Genomic DNA, 16,338 nt, shown 5'->3' on the forward strand with positions numbered 1-16,338 from the left:
ACAATACTCCCTATTCTTGGAAAATCGCTCCTTTTTCCTTCAACCATATAGTTCTGGTTGGGAGTGCCATTTACAGTGCTCCTTCTGCCACCTGTGGAAATGGGCACTTTGCTTGGGATGAGTCAATCATGACATCCCATCTCCCTGACTAAGGAAAGACACATAACCCAAGCCTGATCAGAGTTGTTATTTTTTTTTTTTCCCCACTGTTTTTGTAACTAGAATCAGGAGAGGCGTTCTGCCTTTTCTCTCTGACCTCAAAGATGAAAACATACGACCAGAGTATTAGCCTTTTGGAAGCAGCCAGGCTGATAGGATAAAACCAATGTAAAGAAACTAGAAACAGAGAGAAATACGGCATCACAGTGCAAGTCTAGGTACAGCTTTCCACCACCTTAGATTTGGTTCTTTGAGGCAGTCGATACCCCTTTCCTGCTATAGTTAGTTCATTTAGAATCTTGTTGATATGAGTCCTGCCAAAGGTGCTCCTTTAGTTAGACAAATCCCAGAACCTTAGGGAAACTTTGCAACTGACCAAGAGGCTCAGATCCTGTTCCCCTGAGTTTGTAAATCCCCTTGAAGTTCTCTTGCTTCCTCTACCCTCTGTCATACTGGCTCCAGCTTAAAACTCTGGATCTAACATCCGTGATAGCATTACTAGGACAGGGTAAATGTCAAAGACTTAGCCAGAATTCCAAGGGATAATAGCAAGGAAACAACATCAGATAATAAATTACAAAACAAACAAACTTCTGCAGAGTAGAAGTCTTCAGCTAGTTGGCTTCAGGCCCCCAGGCCTGTTCTATTGCATGAGTTATCTTGACATGGCTTCATTCTAATCCTGAAGATGTGGCAAAAACTTTTAGCAATCCAACCTGGATTCCTTGCTTCCTACTCATTAGTCTGTCCCTGCATGAAAGCATTTTTTATAAAGTTAACTTTAAAAATTAAAATGAAACATATGGAATTGATCTATAGAAGCCACATAATCCTAATCAAAATCCCAGTAGGTTTCAAAAATTATTTTTTGAATTAAGAAGTAGATAAGCTGATTCTAAAATTTTTACAGAAATACAAAGAACTAGACTAGACAAAATGAACTTGAGAGAAACAAAATATGGGATTTCTACTAATTAAAGAATTACTATAACAGTTACTCAAAAAGTTAACCAGAGTTACCCTATGACCCAGCAATTCCAATTCTAGGAATATTTTCAGGAGAATTTAAAATGTATGTTCATAGAAAAAACTTGTACATGAATGTTCACAGCAGCATTATTCATAATAACTAAAAGGTGAAAACAACCCAAAAGTCTACCAACTGATGAATGGATAAACAAAATGTGGTATGTTTATTTCATGTAATACTAATTAGCCATATAAAGGAATGAAATACTAATACATGCTACCTCATGGATGAACACTGAAAACATGATAAACTAAGTGCAGTGGTGTGTACCTGTAATCCCGGCTACTTGGGAGGCTGAGGCAGGAGGATCACAAGTTCAAGGTTAGCCTCAGCAATTTAGCAAGGCCCTAAGCAACTTAGTGAGACCATGTCTCAAAATAAAAAGGGCTGGGGGGCTGGAGCTGTATTTAGCTCAGTGGCAGAGCGCTTGCCTGGCAGGTGTGAGGCACTGGGTTCGATCTCTAGCACCACATTAAAAAATAAATAAATAAAACTAAACAAATAAAGCCATGCTGTCCATCTACAACTACAATTTTTTTAAAAGAGCTGGGGATGTGGCTCAGTGGTTAAGATTCCTGGGTTCAATCCCCAGTACCAATAAATAAATAAAATAAAAATAATTACGTATAGCTACAGTAATTAAAACAATGTCATTATTGTTATAGGGATACCAACAAACCCACACTCATACACACACACACACACAAAAAAAATCTATTTTAATGGGATAGATCAATATTACAAAAATAGACCTATACAACATGGTAAATTGATTTTTTAAAAATCTGTAAGGTAATTCAGTTACATAAAGGTAACCTTTTCAACAACTGTTGCTAAAACAACTGGATATTTGTATGCAGAAAAATGGACTCTGACCTCTACTCTCATATACAAAAATTAACTACAAATAGATCAAAGACCTAAATGTAGAAGGTAAAACTAACAGATAAGAAAGTCTTTGTGCCCTCAAAGTAGGTAAAAATTTCTTAGGACACAAAAAGCACAAAACATAAAAGAAAAAAGCTGATAAATGTGACCTCATAAAAATGAAAAACTTTTTTTTTAAGAGACACCATTAACAACAAATCAAAGAACATTCTGCTGTTATGTATAACTGATTAGATGAACAAAGAAAAGAGATACCATTAAGAAAATAAATATGCAAGCTGTTAGCTGATAGAAAATGTTTGCTGAATATATATCTAACAAGGACTTGCATCTAGCATATATATGTATATGTGTATATGTACATATGTAAATAGAACTTTCAAGTTAGTAACAAGATAACCCAATTTTTAAAAACAAGCAAAAGATTTTAAGATACTTAATAAACAACAACAACAAAAAGATTTAAAAATAACCATGAAAGGATGTTCAACCATTAGTTATCATAAAGATACAAATTAAAACCCAGATGAGATGCCACTCCCAACCTACCAGAATGGCTAAACATTTTAAATGATTGACCACAACAAATACTGGCAAACGTGTAATATAAGCAGGACTCTTATACAGTGTTAGAACGAGAACTTCAAGAAAAGATCTGGCAACTTCTAATATTAAATTCACACCAACCCATGACCTAGAAATTCCACCGCTGAGTATTTTTACAAGAGAAATATAATATACTTTTATTATGTAAAAATAATATATATTGTTAAAATACATACTCATATATTGTTAAAAAATGTAAAAATATATACTTACATATTATATAAAAACAGATGTAAAGGAATAGTCATATGATAGCCTCAAACTGGACATAGTTCAGATGTCCACAGGAGAATGGATAAACTGTTGTGTATTCACGTAGTGGAATTCTGTGCAATAAAAAAGAAAAGAATTACTCTATCAGTTCCTCAAAAAATTAAACATAAAGTTACCAAATAACTCAGCAATTCTATTCCTAGGAATGTACTCAAGAGAAATGGAACTTATGTTCACACACAGCCACAGGCACACAAACTTGTATGTGAATATTCCAGCAGCATTATTCACAATAGCCAACAGCCCAAGTGCACAGCAGATGATGAATGTGTAAATGCTAGCGTAGCTTTTTGAGGAACTGCAACAAGGAGAATCTCAGAAATATTATGCTGAGCAAAAATGGCTAGACATAAAAAAAAGATCTAGAAGAGACAAAACTAAACTATAAAGATAAAAGGCAGGTCACTGTTTGCCTGGTGACTTGGGGAGGAGGGAAGGTGTTCCCCTCCCAGCCTCAGTTGACTGCCCACTTCCAACCTGTGTCTGCCCGCACCACACACACAGGCAGAGTACAGTTTCTGACATGGACTGACATCATTAATACCTACCTTTTCTTCAGGCCATTTCTGAGAGTGCTCTTATGAAAAGAAAACAGTTTATAAATTCTATCCTTCACAGAAATAGTGCTATACTTAAATTATATGTGTGTATGTATTTGTCACATGAGGACCGTGGTATATACTATGTCTTGGCAGGAAATACTCTAAATGAGGACACCTACCCCAGAAGCCTAAAGTTCCCACAAAGAAATCTCACAGTATCACACTGTTGGCAAGGTCTCCAGGGAAGACTGGGCACTCATCACTCCAGCAACTCAGCAAAGTGGCCATCTTGCCTTTGCCTTCAGGCCCCATTTGGTGATGTATAGGTTCCAAAAAGGCCTTGCCCCTGCCCCTGCCCCTGGCCAAAAATCCCAGACAACAGGCCTTGAGCTTATACCTTTTTAAAAAATATATATTTTTGAGTTGTTGATGGACTTTATTTATTTGCATGTGGTACTGAGAATCAAACTCAGTGCCTCACCCATGCTAGGCAGTCGCTCTTCCACTGAGCTACAACCCCAGCCCAAGCTTGTATCTTTGTACCTTCATTTCACTCTAAATAATTATCTTCCTTGTGTGTGGGTGGGGGTGAGGGATGCCTAGTCCCTCTGACTTGTCATAAGGTGATTTGGGGACAGGGAAGCTGTACCTGGACATGGGCTCTGTCCCAAACATTCCTTTCACAGTCATCCCCTTCTCAATACTTGTTCAATGGCTATGCCATTCCCTTGCTGTGTGGCCTTAAACAAGTCCCTCTACTTTCCTGGGCTTCAGTTTCCTCTACAGATACAGAATAAGGCAATCAGACTAAGTGTGAACAGGAAAGAATGAGGAGCTGGGAAGGAACTGCATAGTTACCTTCTGCTTGCTCTCTTGGGTGGTCAAGTAGATGCCAAGCCTCCCCCAAGCCTCACCCCAGGAGAATCACAGAAGGATGTTCAGAAGTTTCTGTCTTCCACTGTTGTTTCTAAGGCCTTAAGGACCCATGTTTAGGAACTCTAGGTACTGTATTCTCCATTCTCACCTCCTCTAACCTGCCTTTCGTCGCAGATGCCACCTGCTATGGATAAAATCAGAGCACCCTCACCCTCTGCCTTTGATTGGGCTTGCCAGGGAGGCACTGGTGAGAGATCAGAAGACTGGAGGAGAAAGAGCTGGAAGTTATACTTTCCTGGTCCCTCCCTGCTGACCTGTGCTTCTGGCAGCAATGGCATTTTGTGGTTACAGCTCTAGCTGGGTGGCCCTCTTTGCTCCAGTTCTCATTGGTTTTCATTGGTTCCCTTCCTCTTTCTCCTCTGGCCTGGAAATGCTAAAAGGACTTTTTGCTGTTGCCAGTACCCAGGTCAGTTCCCTTTATCCTGCACATGCCTCTAATTATCCTTCCATCAAACCCCTTTCAGTAAACCCTTTGAAGCATTCTCTTTCCTGCCACACTGATACCAACTCCCTTCTTTTCCAACTTTGAGAATTAGGATTCTGTTCCCAGCTAAGAAAAGTGCTATGGTTAAGGTATGGTTTGTATTCAAAGCTTCGTGTGTTGAAATTTAACCCCCAATCAATCTATGGTGTTGGAGTGGAGCCTTTGGAAGGTGATGGGAATTAGATAAGGTCATTAGGGTGGAGCCCCCATGATTGAATCCTGGTACATTTATAAGAGGGAGAGGGACCAGAAAAGATATGCAGACATGCTTCCTGTCTCTCTCCATGTGATGCCCTGTGCCACCTCAGGACTCTGCCAGCAAGAAGGCCATCACCAGATGTGGCCCCTGGATCTTGGACCTCTGGAACCAAGAGCCAAAATAGACCTTTTCTTTATATCTTACCCAGTCTATGGCACTGTGTTATTAGCAACAACCAAAAAAGGATTTTTTTTTTTAAGTTTCATCTGGAAGACTCAGAAGACAGTGCCTTCTCTGTTGCTGGGTGCTTTCCTCCAGAGGCACCCCCACCCAAGGCTCTTTCTTTGTGCAAATGAGTAAGCAAGTCATCTAATACTCTGATACCTGGTGACATATTTTACCAAATATTCCTCTGTTGCTCATCCCAATTATCTGTATTTATGTACACACTGCATTCCTCTTACCATCTATCTTATTTTTCTGGGGTGGCAGATTTCCAAAGTCCCTCTCTTATTCATGCATCACACATGGATGATTCACAAGTGGGAAAGTCAACAGGGTTCCTGCCACCTCAGTCTCATCTGTAAAATGGGATAACATCAACCTCATAGTGTCAGCGAGAGGACTAAATGAGTAACATCTGTAGTGCTTACAGTGGCAGGTGCAAAGTATTGGCTAAGGCTGTTATCATTCTCTCACCCGAGTCATCTTGGCTGGCTTTCCTAAGATTTGTGAGTAGTAAAGGAGAAAAGAGGGCCTGGGTAGGAATTTGTACTTTTCCTCTTCTGTTCCCAAAGCTTTCCTTAGCACCCCATCCCCTTCTCCACACTCATTCCTTGTAGATTTCCTTTTTGTCTCTCCTTCAATCCAAGAGGCTCCAAGAAGGACAATCAGGATAAGCTGAGATGCTTCTGCAAATTCTAGCCCAATGGTTTTGTTGGCCCTGGGAGCCTGGAGTTTCCAAGAAACCCCATATACCACAGAAAGTGGGTATTACTCTAGGCCACCCATTGGCTTCCTCTTATCTGTTTAAGCTTTCTTTCAGGACTGTTTGAATAAAGGCTTCCAAGACTTTAAAAAGTTAAAAATCCCTGATGAGGTATTAAAACTTCAGAATTTACAGCGCTTCGTTCTAATCTTCTTTGGTTCTTCTGCCAAGGAACTTTCTCTACTCCATTCAAATAGTCTGTGTTATTTTACATTTCTGATGCTCTGATAGAGACATGTGAACAAGCAAATCTTTGAGTACTTATCTGGTATCTTTCCAAGGTACTCAGCCTGTTCAGGAGATAGTTTCCTTAATTTTAGGCCCCCAGGGAAGCAACTACAACACCGTGGAACAAGAGTCATTCAAAAGTACTTTTCACTGGCACCTGATCCCAGCACCTGCATTACTTCCAAATCCTAGAATATAAAGTTACTAGTTACTCAATGACCTTGGGCCAGGCCTGGTCCCAGTGGCTGCTAGGAACAAGGGAAGTAAGGCCATGGAAGCTGTACAGGGACTAAGTCCTGGGGAGGGAGCTGGAGAACTTGGCAACTGCAATTGGCTTGAGGAGTTCGAGAGGTACAAACACTCCAAATGTTATAATTTTTAAAAACTGAGGTAAGAGGAACCCCTTGGGGTGATTCGTTCCCCTTCTATCAATGCCACTCTCTGTAGGGCAAAAAGCCCATGGGCCAAGGGTATGCACACACCCAAAGCTCCTGTCCCTCACCCCTCCTTAGAGCATACTATAGGTACCTGAGGCCCTAAAACTCATTGCCTCTATAGCCCACAGGCCAGCATCAGGAAAACAGCCTGCATTGGCCTTTTCCCAAGGTCTAGCTTCTTAAAGCAAAGAGTAGACAAGGAGGGGTTCGTTGTGGGAGGTGTGGGTGAAGCTCAGATATACAAACAGGATGTTCTAGGTGTGAACAAAAGTCCCCTTGAAGTATGTAAGAGCCGGATGCAAAGGAGAGAAGGAAGGTTGAAGGTCAGAAACTAGTTACCCCCAAAGCCACCATATCAAGTGTACATCTCAGAAGAGTCCAAGAAATCTAAACTTTTATTTGGCTTTCCAGATTATTTGCAAAGTATGTATGTCAAGATAAAAGGATAGAAATTTTACATAAGTTGAGTTTGGTTTATAGTTTTTAAATGTGTAGACATATAATATGTAGGTCTCTATTTGTAATACTGACTCAGTTCCTGCAAATATTAAGGGTGGGCCTTGACCACTCTAAAATGGCACCTCCTTTGTCACTCCATTCTTTCCCAATAGTGTATTTCCTCATTGCATTTGTCATCATCGGACCTTCATTGACTTGCGATTCATCTCTTTATCCCCAGTGTACTGTAAGTTCCACGCCCCGAGAGTCTCTTCTGCTCCGGGCCTTATTCTTGGCATCAAGAGGCACTCATAAACGTGGAAGAGATGAACAGTAAATCTAGTCTCAGGGCTTACGGGTGAGGTGGGCAACCAGCAGACAGGGAAAGGTCTCTAGCGACAACCCTGAGGGGCACCTGCTCTTCTCAAAAACTCACAATAAACCCACTGACCACGCAAACCCCTGGCACTCAGGAACACAGGTTAGAGCTCCCGTTACCTGTGAAGGAGCAGCTGAGTGTGGGGAGGTCTGAGCGGGGTGAAGGGACGGGGGTGAAGGGACGGGCGCGGGGTTCCAGGGCAATGGGCCAGCGCAGCGCGGGGAGCCCCGGGGTGTGGGTGCATCTGACCCCTGCGGGGTCAAACACTCGGAGACCGTCCGATTGCGTGGCCCTCTTACCCCCCAACTACTTCGAATTAGCTACGTCACACTGCTTGTTGGGAGACCCAGAACTTTCCAGGAACCGAATAAATCGGCACCATCCATTCCAACGGAGTCCTCTTCCGTCGGTACGGGGGCCGGGAGAGGCCAAATGACCTCCGAGCCCCCGCCGCGACCCCAACTCCGGGCTTCTGCTAGCCGGGCACCTACTCCTTTCCCCTGGGGATGGGGCTCCTGGGGCCGGGCTGCGCTTCTCGCCTCCTCGGACCTGAGGCGGGAAGCGTGCTCGCGCCGCTCTGAGGCGTCGGCAGCTAGCCAGGACCACGCTCAGCGCCGCCGGGCCGGCCAGCAGGGGAAGCCCCAGTGGCGCGCCGGGTCTCGGGGCGGGGCCTGAGGGCCGGGGGCGGGGCCACGTGGCTCCGCCTCGAGGGTGGAGGTCCGAGGTGCCGCGGCGCAGTCCGACAGCGACTGGTCGCAAACTTGGGTGCTGTGGTGGGCGCCGCGGCTGAGGATGAAGAGGTGCGGCCGCCGCTCGGGGCTGCCGCCGCAGTTGCTGCTGCTGCTGCTGCCGCCGATGCTGCTCGCGGTGCCCGGCGCTGGCGCGGCCCGGCTCTCGGCGCTCTACTCGTCCTCCGACCCGCTGACGCTGCTGCAGGCGGACACGGTGCGCGGCGCCGTCCTCAACTCCCGCAGCGCCTGGGTGGTGGAGTTCTTCGCCTCCTGGTGCGGCCACTGCATCGCCTTCGCCCCGACGTGGAAGGCGCTGGCCAACGACGTTAAGGGTGAGAGGCCGGGGCCGCCCCCCACCTGCCGGCCGAGGGCCCTCCCTTGGGCGCGTTCCCGCCTTCCCACCCCCGGCCCGCCGCGCCCTCCCTGCCCGTCGCACGCCCGCCCGCACTTGAACATCCTTCAAGCGCTTTTTTGTGCTTTTCCTCTGGGCCCACATCCGGAGCTTCTCTCCCTCTTCGCGCCTGCGGCCCCCCACCTCTGCTCGCCGCCATCGTCCTCTGCCAGGTTGCTGCCCCCATCCCTGCGAGAGGGGCTCGCTTTTGTTCCTCCTCGTGCTTCTCAGACACTTCTTCCAGTCCAGCCCGCGGCAGCCCCCTTCCCCTCGCCCCAGGACCCCTGTCACCTTCCTGCCAATTCCTACCTGTCCTGGACCTGTGCTGGGGAGAAAAGGGAACTGACCTTCACTCTGCCGCCCCACCACCGTCCTCCACCCCTTCAGCTAGTTGACACAGTTGGTACATAGACTTCCTTTCTCGTGGTTATCTTTTGAGTGGGTGTCTTCACTAGGGAGTTTTTCTGTCTCTGTTCCAGGCCTCTCCTGACCTGCTGCCTCCTGCTCCTTAGCTTCAGGGCCACATCCACATCTCTCTTCTTCTTGACCAAGGACCCTCTCAGACCATTATGTTTTAATCCCATGAACCCAGAGGCCTGAATGGTTTGGGTTTGGTTCTTATTCTATGTTCCATTCACTGGCCTGGGCACTTTTCCCTAATTTCAAGACACAATCGGTTGTGAAACCCACCATTCCTTTAATAACAGCCTGAGGAATGGGTGAATAAGAAAATGACTAAATGGCCAGGCAAGGTGGATCACACCTGTAATCCAAGCGGCCCTGGAGGCTGATACAGGAGGATCGCAAGTTTAAAGCCAGCCTCAGCAACTTAACTAGGCACTAAGCAACTTAGTGAGACCCTGTCTCCAAATAAAATATTTTACAGATGGGCTGGGGATGTGGCTCAGTGGTTAAGTGTTTCTATTTCAATCCCCAGTACCAAAAAAAAAAAAGAAAGACAGAAACAAATGTATAGAGATTTTAAGATGAACTCTATTATAAAATGTTAGAATGTTTAAAAACTTAAGACTTAGAGTTGAGGAAATATGATAATAATAGTAATTAATATTTGCTGAGTGTTTATACACCAGGCACCTTACTAAGTAATGAACATATATTGTCTCATAGTTTCCTTTCTCCAATTTGATGATCCCTGTAGGCCAGGCATTATGGCACAGGTTGTAATCCCAGCAAATCCAGAGGCTGAGGCTGGACGATGGCATATTCAAAGCCAGTCTCCGCAACTTTGTGGGATCCTGTCTCAAAAGTATAAAAATGTCTGGGAATATAGTTCAGTGGTAGACTGCCTCTGGATTCAGTCCCCATTACTACAAAATAACAAGTAAAGATTCCTGTAGTATCACACATCTGCCTAAACCAGATAGTAGGTTTGGGGTGGGGGCAGGAATGGCGTAGTGATGGTGATTTGTTTCTGATTTGCCACCTCTGACTGGAGCTACTTCCTGATTGTGGTGTAGGGTATTATTGGGGTTCCTTCCTTGAAGTGACCATCAAGTGAGAACAGTAGACATTTTAGGGAATAGGCCTTTCTAGAGAAAGGAGAACTAGAACTGTTGTTCCCTTCCTGTGTTGTTATTATTTCTTGATAAACTCAACTAGTTGTAGTGGAATGCATATGTAGATGTCAGTTTTCTAATAGCCTCTCTCTTTCCCTGAGCAGCTGTTCACAAAGGACTTCCTGGAGTGGCTGGATGGAATGATGCATATATCTTTTAATTATATGGTCTTGAAAAATAATCTTTTAACAAAATTACAAACACTTTTACCTCCAATTTACTTGCCCACATGCCTCTCTGGTCCATCTCCTGTGTGAGCTGTTACTAAACTGCCCTTCACACAACCTGATGAGGGAAGGAGGGAGGAAGAATGTGGGCCACGGAACTGGAATACATAAAGGGAGGTTAATTCAGGGGACATTGTGGACCTGAACATCATAAAAGTCCCCCAATCAGTTTCCACTTTGAGGCTATAAGAGCTTTTTAATGGCTGCAGATGGACTTATTCTAGAAGGTTCTTTGATCTTGAGTGTGCTGGAGGGTAAGATTAGCTTCCAGCTGACTCATCTATTTGGCTTCTTGCAATTCGAAGTTTTCCTATGAATTAGACATCCAGATGCTGAGCCAACCTACTTTTGGATGAGGGTTGCCACTTCCAAAGTGGTCTTTTCCCAGTGCAAGGAGTGAAAATCCTTCCCCAAAAAGAAAGTTAAAGCCAAACTTAACCTCTTAAAGGAAAAATGAAAGCATCAATCTGAAGGAGAACCAGGGTAAGTGATAGGTAGGAGGTTTCTGTGGAAACTGAGGGTCTCATGTGAGCCATGGGGATCAACATTGTGTAGGGGGAGGTCACTGGTAGAATCTGGCATTGGCCTGTAATGGTAAGGCATGTCCTCCACTCTAGTCCATAGGGGACTTTCCTAGTGAGACCCTGCTGAAAACCTATAAATTTATCTCACCTCATCTCTGTATTCTCAAGTTCCTAGAAAAGTTGAGGTTGTGGGCCAGCAGAGGGCTGCTCTCATACCACCCTAGACCCTGCCAGTGCGGCACATTCCTGCTACTGATAATATAAGTATCTTGGAACAGAAGCACAGAGAGTGTGGAAGTTCATGGAGGGAGAGAGGAATTTTGCAATTCTGCCCAGTTGACTTGGGGCATTTAATCTGACTGGACAGGGCACATTTCTTCAGTGACTTGGGTGATAGGTTCTCTGGGGCATTTGCTGCCCTGGGGCAAAGCTGTTATTTCTGAGAGCTTTCTTTCCCCTTTCTATTTCAGAGAAACTTGTATTATCTTACCATATGTTCCAGAAATGGATTGTGTTCAATTGAGAACTTCATTATATTCACTGGCTAATCATTCAGCAAATATTTGTTGAGTCAGAAATCATTGTTTACTTTGCAGTTGGGGCAGTGGACTACACACAGCAGGAAAACTGGTGTCAGTACAAAGCTGTGTTTGAAAATGGCAGAAGGAGTGGTTCGTTTCTTATTGAGGAATTCATGAAAGGAAGTAATCACAGAGAGCTAACCTGGTCACCAAAGTCCTTTATTAAAGCAATTATTTATCACATATTTTTCTTAGCATTTTGCTGAGGGTCTTGTGTATTAGAGAAAGTACTAGGGAATTGAACCAAGGGAAGCCTCTACCACTGAGTCATATCTCTAGCCCTTTTAACTGTTTTAATTTAAAAATTTTTTTAAGTTGTGGATGGACCCTTATTTTATTTACATGTGGTGCTGAGAATCAAACCCAGTGCCCCACATATGCCAGGCAAGCGCTCCACCACTGAGCCTACAGCCCCAGCCCCTATTTATTTATTTATTTTTTATTTTGAGACACGTTCTCATTAATTTGTGGAGTCTGGCCTCAAACTTGTGATCTTCCTGCCTTAGCCTCCCGAGTTGCTGGATCTATAGGTGTGTACCCAAGTCTAGCTTTCTAAGAATTCTTATAGATTGTTGTTACACATATCTTTACTAGTAAAAATGTCTGAGACGTAGATCATATCATGATCATTGTCTTTTTGGGGGAACCTAGGAGTACTGGGGATTAAACCCAGAGGTGCTTTACAAATGAGCATCCCCCAGCCTTTTTTATTTTAAGATGGGGTCTCACTCTGCTTATGGCCTCACTAAGTTGCTAAGGCTGGCCTCAAACTTGTGATCCTCCTGCCTCAGCCTCCCAGATTGCTGGTATTACATGTGTGCACCATCATGCTGGCTAACCCCAGGCCTTTCTGACTCTGTAGAGCCTGGCAGGAGGAGGAAGAGTACTCCAGGTAGGAGAACAGCATGTGCAGAGCCATGAAAATAAGATTTGTAAGACAGGTTTGAGTGACCATGAGCATGGTTGGCTTTGCCTCCCTTTCATGGGCACAGATGACGCCTCCTACTTGTATTCCTATAGTGTCTAGTGTAAAACCTGATACATGGCAGGAGTCTACCAAATACTCAATGGCCTGAGCCTCAAAGGATTCCAGAAGAGAATGTGAACAATAGAAGCTTATGCTGGTGCTGTGGCTCCTCTTGACTCAAACCTGGGTTGTCAAGCCAGATGGGAGGGGTGGAGAAGGCATTTTGTCTATCCCATGACCTCACTGCCCAAAAGCCTTCATCAGGGTAGAAGGTATGATGGTGACTGCACAGCCCTGAACTAGCTGGGCATAGTATAAACAATCTCTTTCTCCCCCCCCCCTCTTTGGTACTATGGATTGAACTCAGGGGCACTTAACCACTGAGCCACATCCTCAGCCCTTTTGTATATTTTATTTAGAGTCAGGGTCTCACTAAGTTGCTGAGGCTGGCTTTGAACTATTGATCTTCCTGCCTTAGCCTCCCAAGCTGCTGGGATCACAAGCATGCGGCAGGTATAGGCTAACTATCAGGAGGACTCCTGAAGACTTGGATGGGGTGTCAGAGTTGAGAACAGGTGGGGTCTAGTCACCGGACCACTAGATCTCACTGGCTCTTGGAGATTTGGGTAAATCTGTCTCTACCTTAATGAGGGGCCAGGCTTGATTGACATTCAGAAGTTACATGGCCATTTTTCTTCTCAAGAGGCATTTACCATCCAGCACCTGAATGGTTATCAGAGCTGGTATAGACCATCCATGCTGGCTTGCATTTGACCATGAGGAAGCTGAGGCCTAGAGAAGACACATATGGAGCTCTTGGTACTCCGGCTAGTTGCGACTATGAATAGTCTTCTAACTCTGGATGCAGTGCCCCTTCTGCACTTGTGAGTGGGGAGGAGGACCCTGCCTGTGCCAGGGGAAACTCCCAGGTACAGCAGAATTCCCACCATGGAATATCCTCTCACTGCAGAGTGCCCTCTTACCTATCACTCCAGAATTCACAGCTCTCCTGGCTTCTCTTGCTTCCATACCCTTCCCATCTCTATTTCCTATTTACTCTATTAGTAGAAAAATTACTCTGTAAGGCAATAATTGCACTAGCAGTTTTCCAGAGTGGGTGGGTGGTGTATTAAAGTCACCAAACACCTCAGAATGCTCCTCTTGCCCAGATGGCAAAGCACTTAGTTAAATGCAGCTTTGCTTTACCAGCAGGACACTCAGATAAGGCAAATTTAATTTAAATACTTTAATAGGCTTTTATTTATGATTCTAGATCTTGTAACATCTCATTTTATTAAATAGAAAGAGTGATCTGATGAGCTGAGCAGAGGAGTGTGGCTTTATAGACAGAAAAGGGCTGAAGACAGCAGGAACAGAACAAAACTGGATTAGTCTTTCAGAGTTGTTTTTCTTGTAATCATTAAGCAGAGGGGAACTTCTTATCATGTGGCTAAAAGTGGCCTGTTTGGGGATTTGGCTGTTCTCTTTACTGATATCTGGGAAGGTCAGAGGACAGCTTCAACTTGGTGACTCTATTTTGGTTTGATCTCTGTTGGGCATAATGTAGGAGCTCAATCCAAACCAATGGCTTCCTGTAAAGTTTATTAACATATTAGAATAATGAATAGCCAGGTCCATAGTGATTATTGTCAAACTGAAGCTTTATTTGTCATTATGGCTCATTAAGGTACTGACATGGGTAGTTCTGAGAAACATTCCTTGGACAGGACTTTTCCAGCTCCTGACTGACCCCAGCTTCCTCCTCCCTTCCCCTTGAAGCTGGGGCAGATCAGAAGAGGCACTAAGGAATCAAGGCATAAAGAGAAGGAGGCAAAGACAGCTTCCAGCATTGCCGTTGCTCTTGTCCACTGCTCAACAGTTGCCCCCCATGGGCCCTCCATGCCTATGGGTTGGCAAGCCAATAGAGCAGACCTCAGTTCTGACCTGAGCCCTTCTGAGACCAGCTCAGAGGCTCAACTCCTGAGTTCAGATCCCAGATTCACCATTAATTAGACTACCATGCCCTGTGCATGGCTATCTAATCTTTGTTTTACAGTTGAGGAAAGCAGGTTTAAAGATAAATAGCTTCTTACTTCCTCATAGGGTTGTTCAGAGCACCAAAGGAGATAAAATTGGCTCACAGTAAACTCAGTACATTTGCTGAGAGCATTGTGCTCTAAATGAGTGCTGAGCCTAGGCTGCCACTGACTGCTGTGAATTATGGAGAATGGTATTTAACTAGAAGACAAACTCTTCCCACTATGCTCTTTCTCATGCAGAAGGCTATTGGAGCAAAGAGCACAAATGCAATGAGCTTGTGAGGTGGAGAGGAAAGTAGGTTTTCCAGTTCAGTTGGTCTTGGATGAACTGGGAGGCTTCTCAGTTTGTGTCCTCATTTGCAGAGTCGGGGCATGATGCCCACCTCAAGTGGCCATGGTGGAATACAATCATACAGAGTATGCCGTGGGTACTCATGAATGCCAACTTCACATTCTGTCCCCTTCCAGTCCCTTCAAGGATCTTCATGCCTTAGCAGAAGTGAGTACCAGTTCTGGCCTGAGGGATAGTGGTCTGTACTCTTAGAGGAGGAACAGTTGAGGCCTTTGGTTCTTTGAATACCCTGAGGGTCCTTGCTGGTAGAAGACCACAGAAATTGCTTCTTTTCTGCCTTTACATCTAATTGAGACTTTCTTGAGGTCAGCTGGATCTCTTTTCTGCGTATCCCCAGAATAAGGTGATCAGAGCCCTTAATGCAAATTAGGAGCCAAACTTAACAGTGTGCCAGATAGTCCTAGGAAGTGAACTGTGCTTTCCACTGACCTTGGTCATCCTCCCTTTGGTGAGGGACACAGAAGGGATCTGGTGTGCTCTTGCCTGTGATCCAGAGCAAAACCCAGGACCTCTAGGTGTCAGGCTGTTGTAGGGGAGCTCTTTTCTTCTGTGACCTTGCTGTAGCCTCTAAAAGATAACAAATGAGTGAATACAGGCATAATCACAGGTGACTGACTTTAACCTCACCCACCATCTGGACCCCAGGAAAGACTGAGGCTGGGAGCATAGAGAAAATGTTTTAGCAAGAGTGCTTTTCCAGATGGTCTTCTGACCTGAGTCAGTTGTATAATTCAGTAAACAGTCACTGATCATCTATTTTGTGCTGGGTAATGGGATGCTAGGCAGAGGGTGCAAAAACAAAAAGACATTTGGAGCTGGGCAGGGTTGTAACCGTGTGGTGAAAACATGAGTGATGCCCCTGAGCCTTGGGCAGAAACAGCTCTTCCTGGGGAAAAACAACACTGAGTTGGACCTGATGCAAGAAGTTTGTGGGGAGCCTAGGTAAGGTGGGCTGACAGGTCCTTTCTCAGGGGGAGTAGCTGGAGATGGGAGAGAGAGCTGTGCTTTCGGGGAAAGAGAAAACTTTGGTTTTCCTCTGGGGAAGTGGTAAGAGGAGGCTGGATGTGTGGGCAGAAGCCAGATCAAGCATTGCTTATGGCGCTAGTCAGCTGCACTGAGTGTTGAGGCTCTACTCCATCTCAGCTTTTCCTGCACTACTCATGCCTTGTCCACAAGGCTGATCTCTGATGTCTAAACTCTTGCAGGTCTGTGCTCCATAAATTGGTACCAGTAACTGCTGTCTCACAGTTTGTGTGGCCTTTTGTATGTGCTTGCCTTGCAGCTGGGCAGCCTCAGTGTAAGGTGGTGCTTCAGTAGGTGCTCACAGGGCCTCTGACCTGGAATCGGAGCTCAGGGGACCTG

At 44.9% G+C, this 16,338-nt stretch overlaps 1 protein-coding gene across 1 annotated transcript in view; it reads left to right on the forward strand.

The window, feature by feature from the left end:
- The first annotated feature begins 8,282 nt into the window (after window positions 1-8,282).
- Window positions 8,283-16,338, forward strand: part of Qsox1 (quiescin sulfhydryl oxidase 1) — a 37,907-nt gene continuing 29,851 nt past the window's right edge. The window contains exon 1 of the mRNA XM_005319741.5: window positions 8,283-8,650. Coding sequence (XP_005319798.2) covers window positions 8,380-8,650 — 271 coding nt within the window. The 5' untranslated portion in view covers window positions 8,283-8,379. The remainder of the gene's footprint in view (window positions 8,651-16,338) is intronic.

The sequence above is a fragment of the Ictidomys tridecemlineatus genome, chromosome 10, assembly GCF_052094955.1.
Source record: "Ictidomys tridecemlineatus isolate mIctTri1 chromosome 10, mIctTri1.hap1, whole genome shotgun sequence".
Classification (NCBI taxonomy): Eukaryota; Metazoa; Chordata; class Mammalia; order Rodentia; family Sciuridae; genus Ictidomys; species Ictidomys tridecemlineatus.